The 26,295-nt window shown below is 37.3% G+C and overlaps 1 protein-coding gene across 1 annotated transcript in view; it reads left to right on the top strand.

Annotated features, from left to right (window-relative positions):
* kansl1a (KAT8 regulatory NSL complex subunit 1a) overlaps positions 1 to 23,676 on the top strand; it is a 31,401-nt gene extending 7,725 nt beyond the window's left edge. The window contains exons 3-14 of the mRNA XM_039658972.2: positions 11,351 to 11,492; positions 11,631 to 11,785; positions 12,821 to 12,956; positions 13,059 to 13,230; positions 15,208 to 15,390; positions 15,473 to 15,640; positions 17,740 to 17,870; positions 20,906 to 21,024; positions 21,109 to 21,166; positions 21,254 to 21,366; positions 21,444 to 21,696; positions 23,372 to 23,676. Of these exons, the coding sequence (XP_039514906.2) occupies positions 11,351 to 11,492; positions 11,631 to 11,785; positions 12,821 to 12,956; positions 13,059 to 13,230; positions 15,208 to 15,390; positions 15,473 to 15,640; positions 17,740 to 17,870; positions 20,906 to 21,024; positions 21,109 to 21,166; positions 21,254 to 21,366; positions 21,444 to 21,696; positions 23,372 to 23,524 (1,783 nt within the window). The 3' untranslated portion in view covers positions 23,525 to 23,676. The remainder of the gene's footprint in view (positions 1 to 11,350; positions 11,493 to 11,630; positions 11,786 to 12,820; positions 12,957 to 13,058; positions 13,231 to 15,207; positions 15,391 to 15,472; positions 15,641 to 17,739; positions 17,871 to 20,905; positions 21,025 to 21,108; positions 21,167 to 21,253; positions 21,367 to 21,443; positions 21,697 to 23,371) is intronic.
* Positions 23,677 to 26,295: the final 2,619 nt, after the last annotated feature.

The following is a 26,295-nucleotide window of genomic DNA, read 5'->3' as shown; positions in this document are numbered from 1 at the left end:
AACTTTAGATTCGGATTATCACAGTCCCACTTTGCAAAAAATCCCACTTAGCGCGTTAGAGACCAAAAATGGCCACCTATTAAACATTGCCTATTGCCTAAAATAAGGTGCATTTCCACCCATAGGGAATAAATATGTAGTGACGTCATCTGGTGGAATACACTATATAATGCAAATATAATGCTTTTGCTTCAAAATGAAAGGATGTTTGAGCAAAAATCATGTTTCATGTATTACTGACAGCCTCAGATTTAAACAACGTTTTAATGGGTTTCAATGGGCCATTTTTGGTCTTTACGGTGCTGAGTGTTACTATTTGATCTACACAGTGTGTGTTATACGTATTTTGCAAAATGGGATCACATTTTTTACATGTATCCAAAAAGTCACAATTTTGCCAAATTTCATACCATTTGCATTAAAACAGCCAAAATGGTCAAAGAAATTAAACTGCAAAAGACCAAAAATGTCCCTAATGCAGCATAAGGGTTAAGTGAAATTACTGAACTTAAATATACAAGCTTGATTAAAATTATCATTTTAGAAGAAAATTTCAAATGGCACTTAGAGGCTTTTGCATCTGAACTCTTCATATATATATATATAGATATAGATATATATATAAGGGCTGTCAAACGATTAATCGCGATTAATAGCATCCAAAATAAAAGTTTGTGTTTACGTAATAAATGTGGGTGCACTGTATTTAATTATTTTATACATATAAATACACACACATAATTGTATATATTTAAGAAATATCTTCATGTATATACTGTATATAGATTTATATATAATTTATATTATATATACATTTATAAATATTTTATATATCAATATTTTTTTCTTAAATATACATGCATGTCTGTGTATTTATATATCTATATATATTTTTTTTTCAAATATCGGTGCTCAAATCCTCTCCCTTTGCAGATCCAATGAGCATTTAGATAATATTGTATCTGATTAAATATTTAGGGAGATAACGTAGGAAGCCGATGTTCGGTTTTTAGGTTGATTTATTAATGGAAGCTGTTTTAAAAGGAGCGTTTAGCGGCTTGCTGTGTTGGCTTTACACCTTTGACCTAAATAATCAGGCATCCGTGAATGCAGATTTTGGATGTTAAATTTGAGCTCACTGAAACATGCCCTAGTTTCAGTGAACAGCGTGATCACATATGCCTGAATCTGTTCCTGCTGTGTGTGTTTGCATGACGATCCTGCTCTAAATAAGTGTTTTGTTTTCATGGTGGTTGATTTTCAACACCGTTTCATCATTTGCAAGCAACGCTCTCTGACTAATCGGTCTGGGCACATGCTTATGACATCACAGTGTGACGGTTGAGAAACTGGAGTATGAGGAACTGCTGTCGTTGACCTCTGACTGCACTTAAATCGAGATTCATTTAAACTTTGTACATCAGAGGACATTGATCCCGAACACACACACACTTATTAATGGAACACAGCTGCTATGCAAATGGAAGATTTACTATTACTGCAATTAAAGACCACTTTAATCCACCAAGAGCTGAAGTGAATGCTGTTTAGTGCTCTGCAGAGATGTGTTTTTAGCTCCCATTTACTGAAAAATTGCTAAAATAAAAAAGTAGATATTTTCCTATGAGAATGTTGACAGATGGTGGAATGTGTATTGGCTCAGGATGATAATAGTGTGGGTGAATCTCACAGAGACATGCCCAGGTCATGTTTCACTTCAAAATCAAAAAGAAATAACCAGATTTTTTGCATATTTTACATAAAGTTTGTGGTCATTATGATTTAAAGGGATAGCTGCACACCCTCGTGTCGTTCCAAACCAGTATGACTTTTTGTTTCTTCTGTGGAACAAAATCATTTTGGGTTTTTTTGTCCATACAATGGAAGTCATTGTTCACTAAAACAGTTTGTCAGCAGCACTTGTACAGAAGAATGAACATCAGAAAGGTTTGGAACAAGATTTTCATACAGAAATTGTGTTGCATGATTTAATTTATGGTGTAAAGCAATTGAGGGGTTGTGAAATATAACCCTACATCAGTGTATCAGTGTATTTGTTTGTGTTTGCGTTACAATCCAGTCATGTTTATTGGGATTTATAAAAGTAGTTCAGTCTTCTTTCATTATATCACCCAAATCTGCTGTTGGCCTTTGACAGGAGCTGGTATATTTTTGGGGGGTTTGATTTTTGGAAATGTAACCCATCGTAAACACGTCATTTTGTCAGGACTTTTCCTTTTTTTTTCCTGATGTGGTTATCTTTCTCATTGTAGTATCCTCCTTCACTATTGTCTCTTCTGTTGTCCTCCCGGTCCCGGTGTCTGAGCCGAGCCCGCTCGTGTTACGTAACCTTTTCCTCTCTCACTTTTTCAGACGCTCTCTTTTTCCACTTGCATTCCTCCACCCCTTTTCACCATTTCCCTCCCATAATTCCTCTGCACTTCTCTGCCAAGCCTAACCACCTCACATTCTTTTATCTTTATCCCCTCTTTCTTTCTTTCTCTCCATCCGTCTGCTCCATTCTCGCTTTCGTCCTTGTGCATGTTTTTGCATCATTACTGGAATATTACAGCTGTGCTTTCGACCCCGATGCTTAAATTCTTTCAGATTTGTATATTTACCCCTTGTTCTATAAACCTAAAAACCTAAAAAAAAAAATCTAATTTATCTAGATAAGATCATTAATGAAAAAATTAATTGCAACTTAAAATGCAATCAAAATATTCCTGGTTTGTTGTGCTTTTTTTATTTTATTTGGTAAGGTTGCTATTTTTGTGATTTTCTAAATGGCTATATAGTAATAATAAAAATTATTATTGTTATAATTTTTATTGTACTAAATAATATAGCTAAACATTACTATTAAAATTACAAAATAATAATTATCACTTTTATAATATTTCACTGGAAAATAATTGTAATAATAATCATTTTAATTTACATTACAACTGTAAAATTACAATAATAATATTTATTTTTGTCTTAATTCCTTCATTTTCTCTTTTGACTGAAAACTACAAGGAGCTCTGCAAGTTTTGTTTAAACTTGTACAAAATATATATTTTTTGCTCACAACTAGGGCTGGACGATATGGGCAAAATTTATATAACAATATATTTCTTAATTTCGGGTCTACTGCCAAGAACGCCCACAATGAATGCCTGTACCTACAAAAGTTCTCTGAAGTCTCTAAAACCTCCTCCTGTATAAAACTATATAATATTTTAGAAATAAAATTTTTAATATTTATTATTTATTTATTTAAATAATATTTATTTTAAAAAAGTTAATATTTCTATTTAGCCTTCATACAAACAAGAAATGTGACATCACCGTCAAATAAACATAAGACTCAAATTATTAATATTAATATTTTTAACTTTCTTAATATCCTAATCTTAAACTCGACACTCAATTCGATCGAAAATTCATTTGGATCGAGCTCAATCGGATCGATTAAGGTGTTTAAATGAAGGCTTTTGTGTGTTTTAATGTACATCGAAATATCGGAAATGTGGTTAAAAATCGTATCACCGTTATTGAAAAAAAAAATCGCCATATATAATATTGATATTGAATTATTGTCTAGCCCTACTCGCAACGTAACATTATAATAGAAATATTTTAGACATTGTTTGTTTAGTGTGTTTGTCGAGAGCCTGTGTTCGCAAATGTTCAGTTCAGGAACACATTCAGCTGTAACAAAACAGTCTATTAACATTTTTTGAATTAATTATATTTTTTTAAATAAGTTTTGAATGAATGATTCAATGACTCCCTCCTGAAGACTTCACTTTTTCATTACTGGAGGAATCAGCAAACGAATCTCTTGAATAATTCAATGACAAATCATTTTATTTTATTTTATTTTACAATCATTTGAAACCAGCTACTGGTGGAATGGTGTAATTTGATGTAACGTAAAATGATCTAAGTGTTGTGTTGGTTGGTTTCAAAAGGTGATTTATTCTATTTTGATCACTACCAGAGACATTAATGCTTATATCTGAACTATAAACGTTTATCCCTGTACTTCTGCGATGATATGAAGACACTGAAATGATACTGTGTGGTTAAAAAGACTGAAGATGTTTCATATAACTGCTTCCTCTGGGTCAGCGATTTTAATGTTTAAGTGATTTTTGTGATTTGCGTGTTTGAGTCGAGATGGTGATCTTTTTAATTATTAATCGTGCAGCTCTATCGCGTACATTAAGCATTCATCAAAACTGATTCTGTATTCTTTAAACTTTCGATTTTATAAAATCACATTCCAGAATGCATTGCACAGAGCTCAATACAAATACAGACAAAGCAAAAATATACTTGATTATCAATGGAAATGGATTTCGTTACTAGTTCTGTGCAGTTTAAAATGGACTATTCTAGCCCAGTTTTTGCAATTTGAAAACTCTCTTTGTTTACTGGTTTTATTTCATTTAACAAATTCGTTAAAAGGGAACTAATAGCAGTAGAAATAATAACGCTCACTATTTACAGAGCAGAAATTCATCCCTGCCTGTTTCATTCTCGCTTTAACCTAAAATAAAGTGTGACCCTGAAGTGAGTGAAGAATAACTGGCAGGCCTCCATATAACACAGTTCGATAAGCCAGCTGGTATTTATCTGTGTTTTGCTTCATCCAGTCTCTTTGTCTCACAGTCTGAAATCCAAGAACAAAGGCAGAGAAGATTCGTGCTAAACGACTCAGTCTTTGTACTCCCTCCGTCAGCCCAATGTGATTTATGAAACACAATTACGAGATGATTCACTTCACAGCAGGCACAGCGAGGGAGGACGACTCCTTTGTTGTTCCCCTCCCCGTCGTCCAAACGCGCACGTCCACGTATGGAAGAGTAGATCGGCGAATGACAACAATCAATTGTTGTATAGTGAATAATCACGGTGAAAGGGGCAATCACACTACACTTTTCGTTCCTTTGACTTCCATTCATATGCATGTAAAAGCAGGAGACAGGAAAGTGAATTTTGCTGCATTTCAAAGTTACATTTTTGTGAACATGGACGGCAAATTTGTATTTGGGAAGATGCATGATCAATAGGAGATTGATCCGTTTCTGTTTGACTTATTATGCCGGGTTCAGACTACTTGCTTCCCGACCAATCATTGTTTGCTGTCTTTAAAGGAGTAGTTCACTTTTAAAAAAAACTTTTGCTGATAATTTACTACCTGCATGTCATCCAAGATGTCCATGTCTTTCTTTCTTCAGTCGAAAAGAAATTAAGGTTTTTGATGAAAACATTCCAGGATTTTTCTCCATATAATGGACTTCAATGGGAACCAAATGGTTCAAGGTCCAAGACACTTTTGGTGCACACTGTTCAAAGGGCTTTAAACGATTTCAGACGATGAATACGGGTCCTATCAAGCGAAACGATCGCTCATTTAAAAAAAAAAAAAGGTTTAAGTTTTATAAGCTCAAATGATCGCCTTGCTCTGTTCTGTGATGTGCGTTCGTGACTCTCCTGTTTGAACTTGTTTATCAAAATGAACAAATCTTTTTTTCTTGTCATTTGGTTCATTCAACGAACGAATTGACTTTTTTTTTTAAATCAGTGATCGTTTCGCTTGATAAGACCCTTATTCATCGTCTGGAATCGTTTAAAGCCCTTTGAAGCCGCACTGAAACTGTCTTTTGGACCTTGAACCGTTTGGTTCCCATTAAAATGAATTATATGGAGAAAAATCCTGAATTGTTTTCATCAAAAACCTTAATTTCATTTCCACTGAAGAAAGAAAGACATGGACATCTTGGATGACATGGGGCGAGTAAATTATCAGCAAAAAGTTTTTTTTAAAAGTGAACTACTCCTTTAATTGCACGCGTGATGTTGTCGAGGCTAACAATGGGCTGCGTGTTAGCTCTATCATACATCATCATTTATCTTTTTTCGCTCTGTCGTGGTCGTCCCTCGAGATGAGAGAACCTAAATCATAACTACAGGAGTTTTATTGAACCTTTCCTTCATGGCTTTCTTTCCTTATACCACCATATTTAAAAAGCTTCTATGCGCCTATTTGTCAAAACAGATGTGACAAAGGACCGAAATAAATGAAACATGCTAGTCTTTCTGTCCACTATGACACTATGGGAGATTAAACATTTGATTTTTGTGTCCCAATGCCATTGTTGTTTCCACCAAAATCAGGCTCATATCGTGCAGTCTGAACCCGGCATTAGTTGAAACAAAAGAGATTTGTAGGGTTGCAGTAAAGTGGAGTAGTTTATTTTTACATTTTGGATGTATTATAGGTTGAATAATTTTTTCCGAAGAAATTTTGCATGCTCGAGGTTTAGTGTGACACCTCTTAAATGAGCTGCAGTCAATTAGCATGAATAATTCAGTCACTTTATTCGAAGCAGGACTCAATGTAGGCCAGGCTTTTGAAATGATGCTACATGGAAGTGATAATGTGCAGTTAGTCGATCATTAACACGCTATAAATGTTATGTGATCATCTGACTTTTTTTGTTTACATGTTAATTTATGAAATAAATAGGTGTTAAATGTTGATTTGAGTTGTATTTTGTGAGGAGAAAAATTTCTACCATCATTATATAGTCATTCTACAAAACCTTTGGACCTCGGGTCAGAACAGAGTGATGTTTGTGATTATGCCGTGTGTGCTCATAGGGCTCAACAGTGCACATGTCAATTTCCACTCCATTTATCTTTCTTACAGAGAGTTGTCGGATTCCACGTGGGCAAATATGGCCGTATGAGGCCGTGCTCTGTGTATACTGAGGCATTAAACAGTGGGAATGTGCTGAGAGGGACATTCACCATGAGATGGTGGTGTTCTTTTGTGTATCACACTACAGGAGTGTCATAAAACCCTGATAGACCATAGACAGCCAGTGTCATGTTTGTAGTCACAATACTAACCACACACTTACTCGAGAATGTTCTCTTTCAAATGTTGAGTAAAATCTACCATTACGACTGTTTCACACATACTTCGCGTGCAGTGTGAATGCGGTACATGCGTAACTGATCCACAAACACATAGCCTACTCACTATTTTTATTTCAAATTCAGAAGTTATGCAGCAAATTTTGTTTAAATAAAAGTTCTGTCCGCATTGCGATTCTCTTTGTACATTTTTACAAACTTGAATGCACGTATAAACACAATTCAAACAACGTAGGAACTATAATTCCATGCATTGCTTCTATATATACTAAGTTGCTCAAGCAAGTGGTCAAATATTTAACCATGTATTTTTATTAAAATCGCAAGCATTTTAAATTAAAACTTAAAATTGACAAAAACAGCGAACTCTCTTGCTTTTAAATTTTAATACAATAAATCTTGCACGTCACAAAGAACTTGTTTTTCCACCTCTACAAATGAGACGAGTGTCGTTCATTATCTCCTTGTTGAGTTTGTTGTAGTTTTTTAGTTTTCCTTGCTTAACTCTGGTCTTAAAGTAAAAAGATGAAAAGTAGTATTTAATTAAATATGTTTACAGGGCTCCAGACTAACTTTTCCACTGGTTGAACTGGTGCTACCAACTTTCTCAGTTGGTCGCACTAGCATTTGATTGGTCGCATTTTTTTTTTTTTTTTTGCTACATGCCATGGGATTAATCAATGCATGCTGATGAATAGTGTTTTTAATGGACCAAAGCTAGCAAAGGCTTTCTGGGTTACAGCATAAATACCTGTAATATATTAATTATCATTGCCAAATTTCAGGATTTTCATGGATTTTGGACCGTAATTTTAAGCATTTTACATTTGAATTCTATCTATCTATCTATCTATCTATCTATCTATCTATCTATCTATCTATCTATCTATCTATCTATCTATCTATCTATCTATCTATCTATCTATCTATCTATCTATCTATCTATCTATTAAAAATCATTAAACATTCAAATGTATGCATTACATTTTAAAAGATTAGAGTATTATAATAAGCTTATACAGACGTCTACGTTCGTCAAGAAATAAACTGCACGTGTCTTGCGGAAGAACACTGTAGGCGGAGCTACTTCTCTCCATTAATGTCTATGACGAGTCACGCGGGCACTGGGCAACTCCGCATCCGAGTCGACCCCGGGATAAAATAGTCCGAATATGAACACTCATTATAGGCGTACCGTAGTGATTCAGGATAAGTCAAAACACAGTTTGGAAAATGGATTCATGATGTAGCCTACTCGTTCATTTTGAACATAAATTACGGACTGCAGTGGCTAATACAACTAGGGCTGCAACTAACGATTATTTTGATAATCGATTAATCGGACGATTATTTTTTCGATTAATCGATTAATCGGATAAAAATGTATTTCATTTTTTTGTTTATTATAACTAAATAAAACCCTAAAACCACACTCTTTTGTGTGTTAAACAATCTTCTTAATACAGACAACTTCATTATATAGAAAAACAACAAATAAAAAAAATATATATGACCATAACCTATGACAAAAATGCTATTGTAAACTAGATTAGTGGATAACTCAGAAAAACTTAGCCTAGAAAAATCACAAGTGCACAATAATTTTATAAAATCTGAACATTTAGTGAAAAAAACATTCCTTAGTGGGGAAAAAATAAGAGACAATAAGTGTAGCACTAACTCTGGTAAAACGTTACACATTGCTCTTTGTATTGTTGTTATACATTCATGAAAAACATCGTAAAAATCAGATGCACAGCTGTTTAGTGAGGAAGCAATATTGACTGTGTATTATACAGTATCTTTGCAATAGTTTATTAAGCCTTTTCTTTTAGCAGTTTTAAATTTCAGTTAGGCTGTGCACGTGAAGAACAATTATAGTGCGCCGAGTCTACTCTAGTGTTGTGATCTAACAGACACTCAGTAGAAAGTGATTAAGTTACAGCAATAAAAGTCTAGCAAGATAGTCATTATATTACGAAACCATAGACCTTTATCTACGGCTCAATTATAATAATAACATTGAATCATCTTGGAAAGAGTTTCATCATGTTAACTGTTGTAACGCGACGCGCTGTTTGAACACCTAATAGAGAATGACTGACAGCCGCAGTGGAGGGAAAAGCTTACGTTAACTTGAATTTAATGACTTAAATATACATTTCTATCTCACATTATACTACAGTATGGCTTCATAAAGTATACACGATTAACGCAGGTCACCTATTTTGGTTTCAAAACGGCGAATTTGCCGAAAGGTAAATGATTTTCATGTATGCTGCATATTGATAGCGGTTTCCTGATGCCCGCAAATTAGTTCAAACTCACGGAATCAAGAGTGCGCATGCGAGACAGAAGATAATGTGCTCCAAACCGTCCGTGTTGCGCACAGACCGGCGAGGGAGAGAGACTGCGTGTGTGCCTCATGAAGCGCATGTAAGAAGCGCATGTAGCATGTAAACAATCCCCGTGACGTAATCAGACCAACTAATCGATAATGACATTCGTTGACAACGATTTTCATAATCGATTATAATCGATTTTATCGATTAGTTGTTGCAGCCCTAAATACAACGGCGTTCTGTTGCGCGAGCGTCTACTCGCACATGTGCTACTCGCAATTTTAACTCGCACATTCTCAAATAATGGTTGCATATGCCACCAATTTGGTCGCAGTCTGGAACCCTGAATTATTTCTACATTTTCAGCTCAATCTGTGTTCGTTTTGACCACGAACTGTGCGCTGTCACTTTAATTCAACGTTTGCAGAAATAGCCTCGGTGCGGAAACGATCTCTGCACTGCTTTATACAAACCGCAACTGGAACGGATCGACAGACTGCATCCGCGTGCGGTGTGAAATCTCTTAACCTGTTAACATGCCATGGGCACGGAACTGCAAACGGAGTGTGTGAAACGGGTATTGCTCTGATTTTTGCCCAATGAAAAGCTTATCCTCCCCCTTAGCTATTAAACCCTCCAATTGAACTAGCATTGGCAAATCATGGGTTGTAATAATGCCATATAGACCATTTCACAAGATGTAAACAACACTGGTCCAGAAACACTTCCTGTTTCAGTTTGTAACTGTTTTCCTTATTTCACATGTAAAGAAAACATCTTAAAGATGTTTGTTGAACTTTTTGATTCAGTTTTAGATGTTCTGTTGGTTGTATTTTATCCCAGCATTTATGTAGTGTTAAACTGAAACGGGAAGTGCTTCTGGACCAGTGTTGTTTACATCTTGTGAAATGGTCTATAAACAGGTAGATGCACACAAAAAATAGTTAAAAAAATAAAAATGGTTGGGGGCAGTCAATATTTTGGATTATTATCTATTGAGGCTGCGCTCACATGACTCTGCATTGTTGCGTCATCTGAGAGTTGATGATTTTCTATGCATTTTTGCCAGTTTTAAGCATAAGATCAATTCAAACAGAATTCAATTTGGTTCTGGCTTGCCATTCTTTTTCACACAGTAGATGTAATAAATGTATCTTTTTAGCTGTTTATTGTCCTTATATTTGAGTATTTCACTGTTTATGAAAATGCCTGTTTTGGCGAGTATTCACGTGAACCGTCATAAACAATAGAATAAATTGAGATGTGTACCAGTATATTGGATCTGTGTGTTCGAAGCCTCGTATACCTGCTGCTGTCTCTTTAATGTTAACCAAACAACAACAAAAAAAAATTAATCACTTTGCTCTTGACTGAAAAACTTAAGTTAAAATCATTGTGTATTCAATTCATACCATTAACATTTGATTATTTAATTTCTGTAGTGTTTATTTATAATATTTATATGTTAGATATACTACTCTATTATTTCATTTGTATCTTTTTAATATTTGTCTTATTGCTTGTAATTAGATTTTTTGTTTTGATTATATTTCTGACTGTTTACTTGTCTTTGGTAAGCTTGTACTTACATTAGTTAATACAAATTTGCAATAAATCTCTCACTATCATGATGATATATACAGTAATTGTAAAAAGAATACTCGTATTGTGATATATTTTGGCCTTATCGTCTACCCCTTGTCTTGCGTTCATCCATTTTCTTCCGTTCCTTTGGTTGCAAAGGAAGTGTTTGAAAGCTGGCTAGTGTTGTTTTACAGGGCTTGTGGCATCTGTAAGTGGGTGTCTGTGCTGAATGTGTTCAACAGTGCCCTCTATGTGTTATGCATCATTATTACAGTCACAATGATTGATTTTGTCTGTAATCTGGACCATCAGGGCTGGAAAAGTCACTGAGAATGATTTAAATGGTTTCCTGTTTGTTTTATCTGAGTCGTCACAGCCGGTTTTTACTCACTGAAGTAAACAGATCATGAGAACTAACGACTCTCCTAGTTAGCTAAACAATGCCTAACTTAAAACGTGTTTAACCGGATTGTTCACTTCTCTCTCAGATGGAGAAGAGCAGAAGGCCGCTTTGCCAGGGAGAGAGCCGGCATCATCAGTCACTGGACATGGCTGCAGGCTCAGGTATCAGACCTGGAGTACCGCATCCGACAGCAGGTCGACATCTACCGCCAACTGCGCGCCAGCAAGGTCAGCAGACGCTTCATATCTGCTGTGTGTTTGTGTTGTGGGAGAGATGGAAAGTGTTTGTGTTATAAGAAGAACTAAAATCCAGTCTAATTTAGCCGTGTAAAGTTGTGGTTTTTATTTTTCACATGCTCTCTGCAGGGTCCCGTGGAGCTGGGAGACTCCGCCCCTTCCTGCCAGAGAACCATAAATATAATGGAGACTAATAAGAATGTCCTGACCTCACCAACATCCCAGAGTTCCACAGAATCCCAGTCTCGTTTGACAGACACATCTGAAAACGACATCTCTTTTAGGTTTGGACAAAATGCTAATATTTCATATTGTGTTGGAGTAAATATTGGAATTTACTTTTTAGTTGTTACCATATGCTAACCCATTATTATAACTGTACCCAGGTTTTATTGTCTAATAATCTAATCTACACAATAAGTGCAAACACATTACAGCAGCACCATATATATATATTAGGGCTGTGCAAAAATGAATTGCGATTAATCGCATCCAAAATAAAAGTCTGTGTTTACATAATATATTTGTGTGTGCTGTATATAATTATTTTGTATATATAAATACCTATGCATGTATATATTTAAGAATTATTTGCGCTTAAATTCTGTATATATATATAAATACATAATCTATATTATATAAATATAAATATTTTATATATGAATAACACATTTTCTTAAATATATACATGCATGTGTGTGTATTTATATATACAAAATAATTATATACAGCACACACAAATATATTATGTAAACACAGACTTTTATTTTGGATGCGATTAATCGCAATTCATTTTTGCACAGCCCTAATATATATATATATATATATAGTTATATATAGTGCTGGGCAACGATTAATCGCATCCAAAATAAAAGACTGTGTTTACATAATACATGTGTGTGTACTGTGTATAATTATTTTGTATATACAAATACACACACATGCATGTATATATTTAAGAAAAAATGTGTTTATATTTTATACATAAATAATATACATTTTGTATAAATATACATACAATATATACATGCGCATATTTCTTAAATATATACATGCATGTGTATGTATTTATAATGTATATACAAAATAATTATACACAGTACACGCATGTATTATGTAAACACAAGCATTTATTTTGGATGCGATTAATCTTTTCCCAGCACACACTATTATTATGTGTAACATTATTATGTAACTTTAAATTAACATTATTAACCAGCTAAAATAAGTGAATGCATTGGGTCTTGTATCACAATGTCATATTATCCCATTAGCTTGGCAAAAACTGCATTTTACATGTTCATATTTTCTGATTTCAGTAGCGTGGCAGAAATGTTGGACACGTGTCCTTCGAGTCTGGACAGCAGCTCTACATCGGCACGAACACGCCCGCTGGTGACCTGCAGAAGGCGACGTTTAATTCACCCGAACACTTTCCACAATCTCAATGGCAAGGTGTGTGTGAAGCTTGTTGGTATAAATTAATGTATTAACATCCCAGGAGGACCTTTTTTTTTTGCTTATTTTAAAGTGTATCTGAAATTTCCTCCTTATCAGGTTCAGAGAGCGTCGTTTTCACCTCCACTAGGATGTGATGTCAACAGTTCATGTGTCATGTGTGGGATTGCTCGTCCTCTCTCCAAACCAGACTTACCTTATGGGTGCCCTCTGCTGGAGAGAGTTGCACATCAAGACCACAGCATCCATCCCGTTCTGTCCATGCAGTCGGGTGAGATGTAGACACGCACACACACACATATGATTTAAATGATTTAATATCACTATATATAGATTACACATATGTGTGTGTAGTGAAATAAAATAATTTATAAACATTTTACTATAAAATGTAGGGTTGGGTATCGGTTGGGTTTTATCCGACACCACTACCTGCTCTGTATCTTTTAAACGGTTCTTGAAACGGTACTTAAGAAAACGAAACCGCACACACTTTGTCAAAAAATAACACCCCTTTATTTACAGGGCCAAACTGGACACAATATTAACTTACAATTTAAATACAAGTAACATATGGTAATAATAAATAAACCAATATAAAATCAAAGTTCACATTTACATAATATCACATTTACATAATACCCTAACCCTGTACTTAAGTACTAAAATGCTGTATCTGTACTGTACTAGAGTATTGTTTTATTCTCATACTTCTACTTTTACTTCAGTAGATATTTTCGATGAATTTAATACTTTTACTTCGATATTTTTTTTAATGTTCTGCTAGTTACTCGTTAGTTACAATTATAAAAATTTTACGAATCATTCGTTGCAAGTTGGCTTTCATGCTGCCTAAATCACACGCCAGTTTTATAGGGTATAGTATTGATTGACACACACATTGACAACTAATGCAGGGGTTGTCCTGCAATGACATTTTTTGGCGGCTGCCTCATTTGATTGCTAGTTGAAACTTTTGACTGCTTTCTTTAATAATTACATGACACAATAATTGTACTTTTACTTTTAGTACTTAAGTAGTGAATTTTAAAATAAACTACTTGCAATACTTAAGTACAAAAAATGTTGATTACTTTAGTACTTCCACTTAAGTGTGCTGCTTAAAGAGCACTTCAACTTCTACTCAAGTCACTTTTTTGATCGAGCACTTGTACTTTTACTCAAGTCCGGGTTTCTAGTACTTTATACATCTCTGATGGCTACAGGTTCCCATGTTTTGTCTGCTAGAACTAGTGATGCAAGTTATCTGGTCATTTACTAGTTAAGCTCTTAGCCAGTTTGATATTTCGTTCCCTCTGCGTCTTATACGCAGCTTTGAGTAAACATATGAAAGAGAATGTCTCTGTGTAACCCATGTTCTCTGAATAGGGAACGAGACGCTGCGTTCGCTGCCAAACTCCTCGCGCTGCTGACAATCTTCCTTTTTCGGAGGAGCAGATGATGCGCACGCTAATATAATATGATGACGTGAGCGTCAAGGCGGCGAGAATCGTGATTCTATATGGGCTTCAGACAATCGTTCTCACGTGAAATGCAGCCAAACCTCGCAGCGTTTTGTCTTCGGCATCTTCATTAATCCCCTTGCTATCAGCAGACGTTCCGGGAGTCTCCCGCATACTGATAACGGCTCCCGGAAATCAATTGTCATTCTTATTCAGTCTGGTTACTACCGTTTACGTCAGAACTAGCCCCTATTGGCACCGAGTTTTGGTACCCAACCCTAATAAAATGTGACCCTGGATCACAAAACCAGTCACAACTAGCACTGTTATATTTGTGCCAATGGCCAACAATCGCTTATTTATTCCGCTTTCAGATGATGTATAATATATATGTGACTGTTTTTGTGGTCAAAAGTCACAAATGATAAAATCTTTTACAAAAAAACCCTTTTAAAAAATTCACCAAGCCTGAAAAATGGAGATTTGTATGCACTTTAATGTGTTTGTCAGAAATGCACGATCCACAGATTATCAGTTGTATTACTTAGCTGCAGTCCTAGACCCTGTTTACTCCTGGTTTTAAGATGTGTTTTGGTCGATCAGATCCCCATGTACCCCTAGTGTCTCTTTTGTCCACTTTTAACCACTTCCGTCCTGATTACTTTTGTGATCCGATCGACCAAAACGCTTCTTAATACCAGGTGTAAACAGGGCCCTAGATGTGATGAATATATTTAATTTTTAACTCTCTTTCTATCTTCTCTTTTCTCTGGTTGGTCTCTCAGACGTGGCTCTTAGCTTACAGTTGCAGAAGGTGTTGAGGTCTCATTGGCAGACTCGTTCCTTTGACAGGATCAAACCGCTGAAGAAGATCTCTCTCAAACACAAGCTCTCCATCACACCACCATCATCATCCTTCCACTCTAAACACAAATTCCGACTGTCAAATTCGCATGCGGCCGCAGTCCGTAAGTACACAAACGTGTCGATTCTCACAGTCTGCGACAAAGTGGCCAAAGCAATTCACTTTTAATTCTTTCTCTCTGTCAGGATTGGCCCGTCACAAGAGCAGGTTGGAGAAACTGCACAGGCAGCAGGTGGACAGCATCTCATGTGTCCCAAAACCAGACACACTCACACCCTGCAGGCCGGACCGCGTGCTGGTCCGGAGTCACAGCAGGAAGAGAGTCAGAGAGCACTCTCTGGACAGAGCAGACTGTGAGTGCACTGCCTCCCATACATAAATGACTCCAAATATGTCCTAAAGTGGTGCTATTTATGCCCTTTTTGGGCTCTACTAGAAGAGGTTTCAAGCTTCAATGTTCAAAAAACGCTTTTCCCCCCACATATTCTCCATTGTTGCGGCTCCTCTCTTCCCAGTCTGTCAGTAACACTCTGTTTCTCCTTTCTCTATAAAGCCTCTTCTTCTGAAAAGCTCAATGGTTGGCTAGACCAGTGTTGTGATTGGTCAACCGCTGCGAGCGTGTGAAATGTCACACCCCTTACCAATATCATAACACACTACTAATGCAAATCAACCAGGTATAGAGTGCCGAAGTTATGAGGTCACTTTGTAGGACAACTCGGAAGCTAGCGACGTGTGGGTTCCCTCGATCGAAAAGCTATGCATTTTCCTCATAGACTTTTGGAAAATGGCAAAAAAAAAAATAAGATCTGTGTTCAACAAAGAGTTGTGACCATAACACGTTTTGTCTATTAAGATATTCTTTACAAGTTAATCTAAAATGAATACATTTTGAAGCCAATATAAAGTAAAAAAAAAAACACAAGCATACACAATAAAGTTTAAAAAACAACAATGATGTTAAAACTGGTGTGTTTTATGTCATAGATCAAAACGTGAAAAATATTTAGAGGCTTTGTTCACCACAGACCTTATTTCAGGCGATTTAGCAAAAATCCTTTCAAAAATCCCATAGGCTTTAGGGCGAGGGAACCGGAAGTGCTAAAACGTTAACTCACTTCCGCGTTTTGGCCTATAAGTGACGTCATAACTTCTGCACTCCATTGCCCCTTGTTTTTGTGTATGCCTTGGCCGGGAATTATTTAAACGAGGAATATTGTGACATGTTTGTTCCTGGAAAACTAAAGGCTACGATAGAGGCGTTTCAGGAAGGACTCCCTTTGAAGTGACTTTGTAACTTTCAGACCTTTTTCATGCTCAAACAGCATCGTTACACTAAAGAAAGTCGGATCCCTTTACATAGTCCATTCTAATTAATATTTTACGTCAGCCATACACAACCACCGGCAGCTGCATAAAATGAAGCCTGCGTAAAAAAATGGGGTGTATCCACAAGTTTCCTACGCCCCATGAGGCCTTGCGTCAAAAGTGGGCGCGACTTCCGGTTGGAAGTAAACAAAGCGCGATTTGACATGCTTGACGCTCGTTCATTCAACAGTTGACAGTCATTCAAGTTATAGCGATCCAAACTAGCTAACGATGTGGGAACACAACCTCAACGAAATTCAAAAGGGTGAAATAACAGTACCTTTACCCTCTGCAGTAGTTGATTGGGAGTATTATAATAACATTATTAATAATCAATACTCAAGGCATGGTGACAGACAGTTGTGCGAGCTGACAAACAATTAAAATAAAAAATTCACACTTAGTCATTGTGCTTTGGAGTTTATTCAAAATTATAAATGAATGTGCTGCTTGAATACATTAACTGGCACATTTGGTATTCTGTCAACACAGGCTTTGATCCTGAGTTTAGGTGTAACATCAGTAGCGAACAGCCAACCACATGCTGATAGAGTTTATAGAATATTAAGAATTTAAACAAATGTACACAGGAAGATTCGTCGTCTTTTGGGAGGTGATAAACTACAGTCGTTGGCAGGAACACTCTGATTTCGTTTTCAGCTTATGTTCAAAACAATCACGTTTAAGCCACTGAACTAGTTTAGTCCGGTTATACATACAACCGCGAACAGCACATGTTGTCCCTGAGCTCCGTAACGACATCTCTCATAAAGATTTGCGTCTTTAAATAGTAAAATAATTCTCCGAAAAACAGCTAGCCTCTTCGCTAACTAACACACAAAATACCATTGGAATGCTACTTCCGCCGCGTCACCGGAAGTTTCACCCACTTTATTTTTTACAGGAGCGCCCCTCGGAAACTTGTGGATACATTAACGGAAATAAATGGGGGCTTGGAGAAAAATGCCATCAAAATGAATTTAAAGATACTAAAAGACTTCAACAATTACAGTTTTGAAATTAAATGTTCAATAAGCACACATCACATGTCTTATGTGTGTATATATTTTCTTCTCTCATATAGCACCAAAAGTCATGATGGATGCAGGCAGTCCATGTCCGTCTCTGTCCAGCCTTCACTCCTCCAACACCAGTCCCTTGACCAGACAGCTCTCCCTCCCCGTGGAGAGCAGCACTCCTCTGGGAAACAGTGTGGTACGTTCATTATTTACAGCCGATAGCAGTCTGGAGCGTGGCACAGGTGAAACTTTGGGCGAAACCTAGCTTGTGGTCCTTTCCGATCCCGTCCTCCTTTTCTTGCCACTATACTTAAAAAAAAGTCTTAAATTCAGTTTTATCATCAGTTTAAAGTCTTAATTATGATGTAAGAGAGCTTAAGGAGCCATCTTAAAAAATAGCCTCGATAAGTCAAACACGAACGTCGTGCTGAGTGATCTGAACTGTATGAAGTTCAGCGAACTTCTGAACTGTATGAACGGCGTTCGGGGATCGACTTATCGAGACTATTTTTTAAGATGGCTCCTGTCTGTATACACGAAGTGAACTGTCTTCATAAAGTATCTTCTTATTAAACGGTCTGTACACTTACAAAGTTCTCAATGCTTCGTTTTGCATGTATGGAGCCTCATTATGTTACTGTGTTAGTGTGGGGCTATTTTGAGCCTTGTTAGTGTTATAAACTAGCGATTTCTTTTTACTTACTCAATGCCCCCATTACTAGCATTATACGCTAAACAGTTTTTAGAGATAAAACTCTTTACATTCGATTATCATGAAAACAAATCTCAGAGAACGATTGACTATGTACCGATGTTTTATTAGACCAAAGGTTCATTGTTCGCCGGAGTTCTCCTTTAAATTTAGGGACCGAAAAATGCAATAGCGATGGTTTAAACATGAACCTTCAAAACGCATTCAAAGTCAAAATGTGCCACTTTTGTGTTGTAGGCGATTGTAAGAGTGCATTTTATCCCACACATTTTAGAAATCTTTTCGAAAGAGCAGCTGGAAGTGTTAAAGCATAGATATGTCAAAATAAGATCCCCAGTGTATACAAGCTTGCGTATATAATTAATATCCAGAAAAAAGTTACAAAGCATAATTCAGGGCAGTGAGTTTATTGATATTATGGTTACACGATATACAGCATCTGGATCAGCATTTCATTCAACAAACTCTTGGGGATCTTTTTGGGCTGCAGTGTCACAGGAAGAAATGACTAGGGTTATTTAACCCTCTGGGGTTGTTCGGCCCAAATGGACCCGAAGAATTTAAATACATTTTTTTTTTTGAAACCTTCCTCGGAATGGTCCGAAATTTGGTGATTTTGTTGATATTTGGCATTTGAAAACCCCAAAAAATTGGGGACAGGATGCGAGTAGTCTAAGTGGTTTTAAAAAAAAATAGTCACACTTGGGGTGTTCGGGTCCAAATGGACCCGCATGGAGAATGAATAGGAAATTGGCAAAAATGTGAGTGAGTTTTTTTTGTGCGTACAATCTACAAATCAGCCACGATCTTGAAAAAAAGCACAAATCAGTGAAGGGGTGAATCTATAAAACATCAAGAGTGCAAAACGGACACATCCAGACACACACACAAACACACTTTTATACACAAACACACCAAAAAATTTCAAATTATCATTTCAAAATTTGCTTTTTTAAGGCCTAGGCTTGACTCTAAAATGAAATACAGCTTAAAAAAAAATGTTTTTTTTAAATATTATTTCTATTATGTTCAATAGGGGGAAATTTTGTCATAATTATTGCATTAATACTAATTATAATTTTGTTTTTTATTTTTGAAATTTTCTCAAAACACCAAAAAAGAAAAGAAAAAATATTATAAAAAATGAGTAAAAAAAAAAATCATGATTTTTTTTTTTTTTTTTAAATATGAATCCCGCCCTTTGGGTCCATTTGGACCCGAACACCCCGAGTGTGACTCTGAAACGAACAACCCCAGAGGATTAATAGATTTTACTAGTATCAGCACAATAATCTTTCTATTATATCCTTTTATTGAATAGTTTATCTTGATATCAGTAGTCCTCAGATGTAAGTCGCTTTGGATGAAAGCGTCTGCTAAATGACTAAATGTGAATGTAAATCAGTAAAATACAATATTGGTTGACATCAAATTGGTATGTAATGTATAATTTCAGTGCATATATGTAGGTATAGACCCCTTTTGCACCGACGTCACAGTTACGTCACGGCGCTAGCTGGAGGCAAAACAAAGTGAAAACTGGAGGCGGCCAGTGCAAAACAGCACAGATTCGGCTACATAATAAGGAGCTTAAATAATTGTTATTAAATAAATGTCATCTTGTTGTGTTGTTTGGTGCAAGAATTGATGAAAAATGAATATGCAGTATCTGGAACTTTTATTTCTAGAAAATATTCACATCATTAAAATCGCACTGTAATGTCACTCTTTACATTGTCATGGTCTCGGCGCTGACTCAGCAGAACTGCGGATCGTACACACAAGTCTTGTACAGGACCATATAGGCATCTAAAGATTTATATGCCTCAGTTTATCTTTACGATCGTCAGGCCACTCAACCGAGGTAACGTACGTTAATCCTGTCAGATCGTCCATGCATTGAGTGAGCGTGTAGGCGGCTACAGGTCGGCCAATCTGGTTCAGTCCGTTAAAAATAACTTTTGGTAATAACAATCGAGGTCCTGGACACTGAGTGACCTTACACATTAAGATAAAATTGGATTTCCTCCAGTCATTGTTAAAAAAACAAGCCAACAATCCTTGCTAACTAGTGTTAGTGAAGCGGCCAGATGGATCTTTCTGCCTCCACCTAAGCTCCGCCCACAAAAAACGTCACCACGTTTACCAACTGTAAAAGGGTCTATTGAATAACACACGCCTTGAGTATTTTAACTATTAATTGAATGAGATTGTATGGGTTTGTACTGGATGCACATAGGATAATTATTTTATTTTAAAAGTCTTTAAAAGTCTCAAATTTAATTCTGCGCATACATTGTTAGTGAGCAGTATTGTTGTTCGCTTCAGTTTTGATGTGAATGTTTAGCGTATACTTGCGTCTTTAGTAAATCGCTGTTTTTCTGTCTCATCCGTTTCCTTTTCAACTGTGAAACAACAGGCCGAGCCAGCGTTGCCACCAATGTCCAGTGTGGATTTAAGGTACAGAGTAGCTGTGATCATTTTTCATTTATTACTTGCATTTTTGCTCTTTTCTACAGCCCGTTCGGAGGAGAAGAGGCGAGAGTCCGTTTGATATCAACAACATCGTCATTCCCATGTCAGTGGCCGCCACCACCAGAGTGGAGAAACTTCAGTACAAAGAGATTCTCACACCCAGGTGTGTCTCGAAGTCGCTCGCGATGTAATCCACATTATAATATCTGTGATGCATTATGTAATGTCTGAAAAAATGTCTACTCAGATGGAGAGAAGTGGACCCCTTAGCCCAACCACTGGCAGAGGAAGACGATAACATTCCGGTAAAACATCCATCTGGTTTTTCTCGTCAAGCATTTCCAAATTGTCGATCCTTATTAGCGACGTCACCTAATGATTCCTCTGTGTAGGTGGAGGACCTTTCAGACGCCATGTTCTCGAAACACCATCAGCCGTGTGAGGACCAGGAACGTTCTCGCTGGCGATGGACGGCTCTCGCACCCGCCAAGAGGAGATGCAGCAGGTGCTTGTCATACTTGATCTTACCAAAGAAAGGTTTTCCTGATTTTCGAGTTAATAGTTAACCAAATCGTTCCTCAGGTCCTATAAATCACTGGACGGGCGAACGACACCATCAATAGTCGGAACGAACCCTTCCCAGCCCTCTTCCCCAGACGCAAGTCACTTCCACCTGCTGCAGGACTACGGGCCCGTGCCGTCCCCCCTGAGCCCACCCAGCCCCGACACGCCTTGCTCGCGGGACGCACACACACCGTACACCAGAGACACACACAGACTGCTGTACAGCGAAGACACGTGCGGCTCCACTTCAGACTGCACCTTTGAAGTGAAGGTAACATACACACGTTAAATCCATAGATTATAAAGTGGGAAATACTCTTTTAGTAGACATTCTGCTTTCAAAAGAACAGCCTGAAATGAATCTGGATCATTCTATTGAAATTAAAGAACTGAAATTAAAAATAAATCCAAATCTTTCTGGAGTTTGTCTCAACAAAACATTATTGAAAGCGTGAACCTTTCATGATTCTTAAGGTTTAAAAGAACTGCATTTATTTGAAATAGAAAACTTTTGTAACATCAAAAGTGACAGTAAAGACATTTATAATGTGATGTGTCCTTGCTGCTTAAAAGTATTAATTTCTTTAAAACAAACAAACAAAAAAAAAACTTCAAACTTTTGAACAGTAGTGTACACTCACCTAAAGGATTATTAGGAACACCATACTGATACTGTGTTGACCAGAACTGCCTTAATTCTCCGTGGCATTGATTCAACAAGGTGCCGAAAGCATTCTTTAGAAATGTTGGCCCATATTGATAGGATAGCATCTTGCAGTTGATGGAGATTTGTGGGATGCACATCCATTCATTCCACCACATCCCAAAGATGCTCTATTGGGTTGAGATCTGGTGACTGTGGGGGCCATTTTAGTACAGTCAACTCATTGTCATGTTCAAGAAACCAATTTGAAATGATTCGAGCTTTGTGACATGGTGCATTATCCTGCTGGAAGTATCAGAGGATGGGGACATGGTGGCCATAAAGGGATGGACATGGTCAGAAACAATGCTCAGGTAGGCCGTGGCATTTAAACGATGCCCAATTGACACTAAGGGGCCTAAAGTGTGCCAAGAAAACATCCAACACACCATTACACCACCACCACCAGCCTGCACAGTGGGAACAAGGCATGATGGATCCATGTTCTCATTCTGTTTACGCCAAATTCTGACTACCATCTGAAATCGAGACTCATCAGACCAGGCAACATTTTGTAGCAAATTGTCGCCTCTTTTTCCAATTTGTAGTCGAGATGAGTGGTACCCGGTGGGTCTTCTGCTGTTGTAGCCCATCCGCCTCAAGGTTGTGCGTGTTGTGTCTTTGCTGCATACCTCGGTAGTAACGAGTGGTTATTTCAGTCAAAGTTGCTCTTCTATCAACTTGAATCAGTCGGCCCATTCTCCTCTGACCTCTCGCATCAACAAGGCATTTTCGCCCACAGGACTGCCGCATACTGGATGTTTTTCCCTTTTCACACCATTCTTTGTAAACCCTAGAAATGGTTGTGCGTGAAAATCCCAATAACTGAGCAGATTGTGAAATACTCAGACCTCAAAATTGCTTAAATCACCTTTCTTTCCCATTCTGACATTCAGTTTGGAGTTCAGGAGATTGTCTTGACCAGGACCACACCCCTAAATGCATTGAAGCAACTGCCATGTGATTGGTTGATTAGATAATTGCATTAACGAGAAATTGAACAGGTGTTCCTAATAATCCTTTAGGTGAGTGTATGTAGTGGCCTTTATATTTTATGTTTTTGCTATTAGTTTCGATTAAAGACAAATGTCTCTGCCTTTGGAGAAAATGCATGTGGAAAACACTTGCAGAACCAATGGTGCTAAAAAACTGTGCGGCCCTTGTTGAGAAGCGCTGAAGATAGATTTGTCCATTGATTCGATTTCATATGCTGCTCTTAACACTCTGCGTGTTTTCCTGGCAGACGGTCCAGCCCTGGGAACTCAGGAGTTTTCCTTTGCCTGAGGACCCAGTCGTGGAGCCCGAGATGGACAAGGATCAACTGAGCTTTCCCCCTGTCATCAGAGCCGACGCCCACTGCAGGGCGGAGTCAGAGAGCGACGCTTCCTCGCCGTGACGACGAACTCATTAAATCCCACCCACTAACGGGAACAACCTTAAAACCACACCTCCTATGGCATTAATTGAGGAAAAAAAAACTCATACTAATCAAAGAAAAAAAAAAAAAAGATTCTGTCGGGACTTCTGTTGTTTGATATTCAAACATCAGCCAATTATTTTCACAGTTTTTAGTGAATATTACCGAACATAGTAAAGCTAAACCTGAAAGATGAAAGAAAAATGTAAATGAGATGTATGAAAGTTGTTTCCATAAATGTTTTCATAGTCAGCTAAATATATCATTGGGACTTAGTGTGGTATTCTAACCTGTCAGGTGAACACTATGTAGTGCACTGTGTAGCAGACTTAAAGAGGGCTTGACCAAAGGGTGCCTCTCTGCTGACTTGTTCTAAATATATTCTTGTTTTGTGAAGTGAAAAACCAAAACCTGACAAAAAATACTTGCCGCATTATTCTCAGTTGATGGTCGCGCACCAAGCAGAGATATTCTCCTCAGTTAAAAAGCACTTCACAGGGCGTCAATATCTTGTTCTCCGCCTCGACCCTCCCCTTTCTCTCTTTCTTTTTGACAATTTCCCACCAGCATTCGGAGCATGCTAATGTTCATGGCATCATGTATCACAATGTAATGGAAAAATTGCGAGCTCTGCGACACAAAGCCTTTAGTGCACATTAGTTTAGATCTTTAAATGTTCCTGGATCTTTCTACGTCATCTGTTGAGATTGTACTTTGTATTCCTTCGTAAAGGAGCCGGATGTTTCACACAGACCTGCCCTTCTCAGGTTATGGAGTTTCACAGAATCTTGTGTCGGCAAGGTGTCTGTTTTTCCTTCACTTAGTCTGTGATGTTTCTGTGAGCCCATATTAGTGTTCTTACTCAGCACTGTCGCCCCCGAGAGAATCTACTTGCTATGCAACTGGACATTATTGTTGTGGCCCTGTCTCTTTCTTTTTCATACAATCACAATGTCTTTTTTTTTATTTTTCTTTGATGTGTCTTTCTCTTCATAGCTATTTGAGACGGTTTTCATTGTAATTTGGACTGTTTCAAAAGTTAAATCATTTGCAGAAAAAAGAAAAGGAAAACACCCTTTTGTAAATAGTACCATTAAATCAAATCAAACTCCATTCAGATTTGTTCGCCTCATTGTTTCATGATTTGATGACTCATTGTGAGAATTCATTTGTGAACTCAGATAGGAAATTTAATCGGAAGTGAACAGCTTAGGAGAATTTGATGTTTCCCCATTCAAAGGGAAAGGAGCTGCACTTGCGTGACTGGAATAGCTGCCTGAAATAGTGTTTCAAAGATGGCCGCTGAGTGAAACGTCTTGAAGGGACTTAGGTGCGCACGATGAGTCCCTGAAAGGGATAAAGGGATAGTTCACCCAAACCCTCATATGACGTTCCAAACCTGTAAGGCTTGCGTTCATCTTCGGAACACAAATGAAGATCTTTTTTAAGAAATCTGAGAGCTTGACAGTCTATGCAACTTAAAGGGATAGTTCACTTTGAAATTAATTTTTGGTATGTTTTAGCTTACCTCAAGGGCATCCAAGATGTAGGTGTCTTTGTTTCCGCAATAGTTTCAATTTTGATATTTTTAGGTTAAACCGTTCTTGTCTGTCAGTCATATAATGCAGGTTTATGGTCACCACCTCAAAGAACATGCACAGAGAAGTCCAAAATTAACCATGATTTAATGACTTGAACACATTGATGTCCAAGAGATCATTTCCGGCGCTTGCACAGACCGAAGTGCCCGCGCCCTCAGATCACTTGGACGTGGCTGTGATTACAAGAGGTAAAAACGATATAAATACTGTTCGTTTTCTCACACAAACCGCTCGTTTCGTGTCTTAGGCCATCAATGTGTACTTACATTTATGAGTCAATAAATCATGTTTAATTTGGACTTCTCTGTGCATGCTCTTTGAGGTGGTGACCATAGACCTGCATTATATGATAGACACGAACGGTTTGACCTAAAAATATTAAAATTGAACCTACTGCAGAAACAAAGACACCTACTTCTTGGATGCCCTTGAGGTAAGCTAAAACATACCAAAAAATAATTTCAAAGTGAACTATCCCTTTAAAAACATTCATAAAGAGATTGTAAAACTAATACATGTGAATTGAGCGTATTCCAAATTTTCTAAGGAGACATGGTCGCTTATGATGAACAGATTGAATTTAATCTTTTATTCACATAAAAACATTGATCAGTGAACAGACCCAGACGGTAGACCTGCATGTGGAATCCATGCGTTGCAGATGTGGGCCAGATCTGGGCTGACTCTATGTTGCTATCTGGGAAAGCTCAACCGAAGCTGCTTGAAGTGCAGAGGGACAGAAAGCTCTTAGATTTAATCAATCAAGATCTTCATCTGTGTTCTGAAGTTGGACGAAAGTTTAACAGGTTTGAAACGACATGAGGTAATTATTTTTGGGTGGACTATCGTTCATATTATTTTAGTGAACTATCGTTTTAATGCACTTGCCCTACTTATGATAACGGTCACTTTGATGCTGTTGCAACGTGACGTGGCAACATTCATGTCTGTGTAAAAGAAATGGCATATTATTCAGTTATGAGGAAATGAGGCAGGACTTGATTTTATCCCTCAGGAGTTGATTTGATCATGAAGGGGTTACAAAGGAGTATGGAGCCAGACCTGAGTGTTTGCAAAAATAATTATGAAGGACTACTGTCCTGAAATCCCGTTGATAAGACAGAAACATGGGACATCTTTTGACTTTCT

The sequence above is a fragment of the Pimephales promelas genome, chromosome 17 (genome assembly GCF_988280905.1).
Source record: "Pimephales promelas chromosome 17, fPimPro1.hap1.1, whole genome shotgun sequence".
Lineage (NCBI taxonomy): Eukaryota > Metazoa > Chordata > Actinopteri > Cypriniformes > Leuciscidae > Pimephales > Pimephales promelas.
This window is presented reverse-complemented; position numbering and strand designations above follow the sequence as displayed.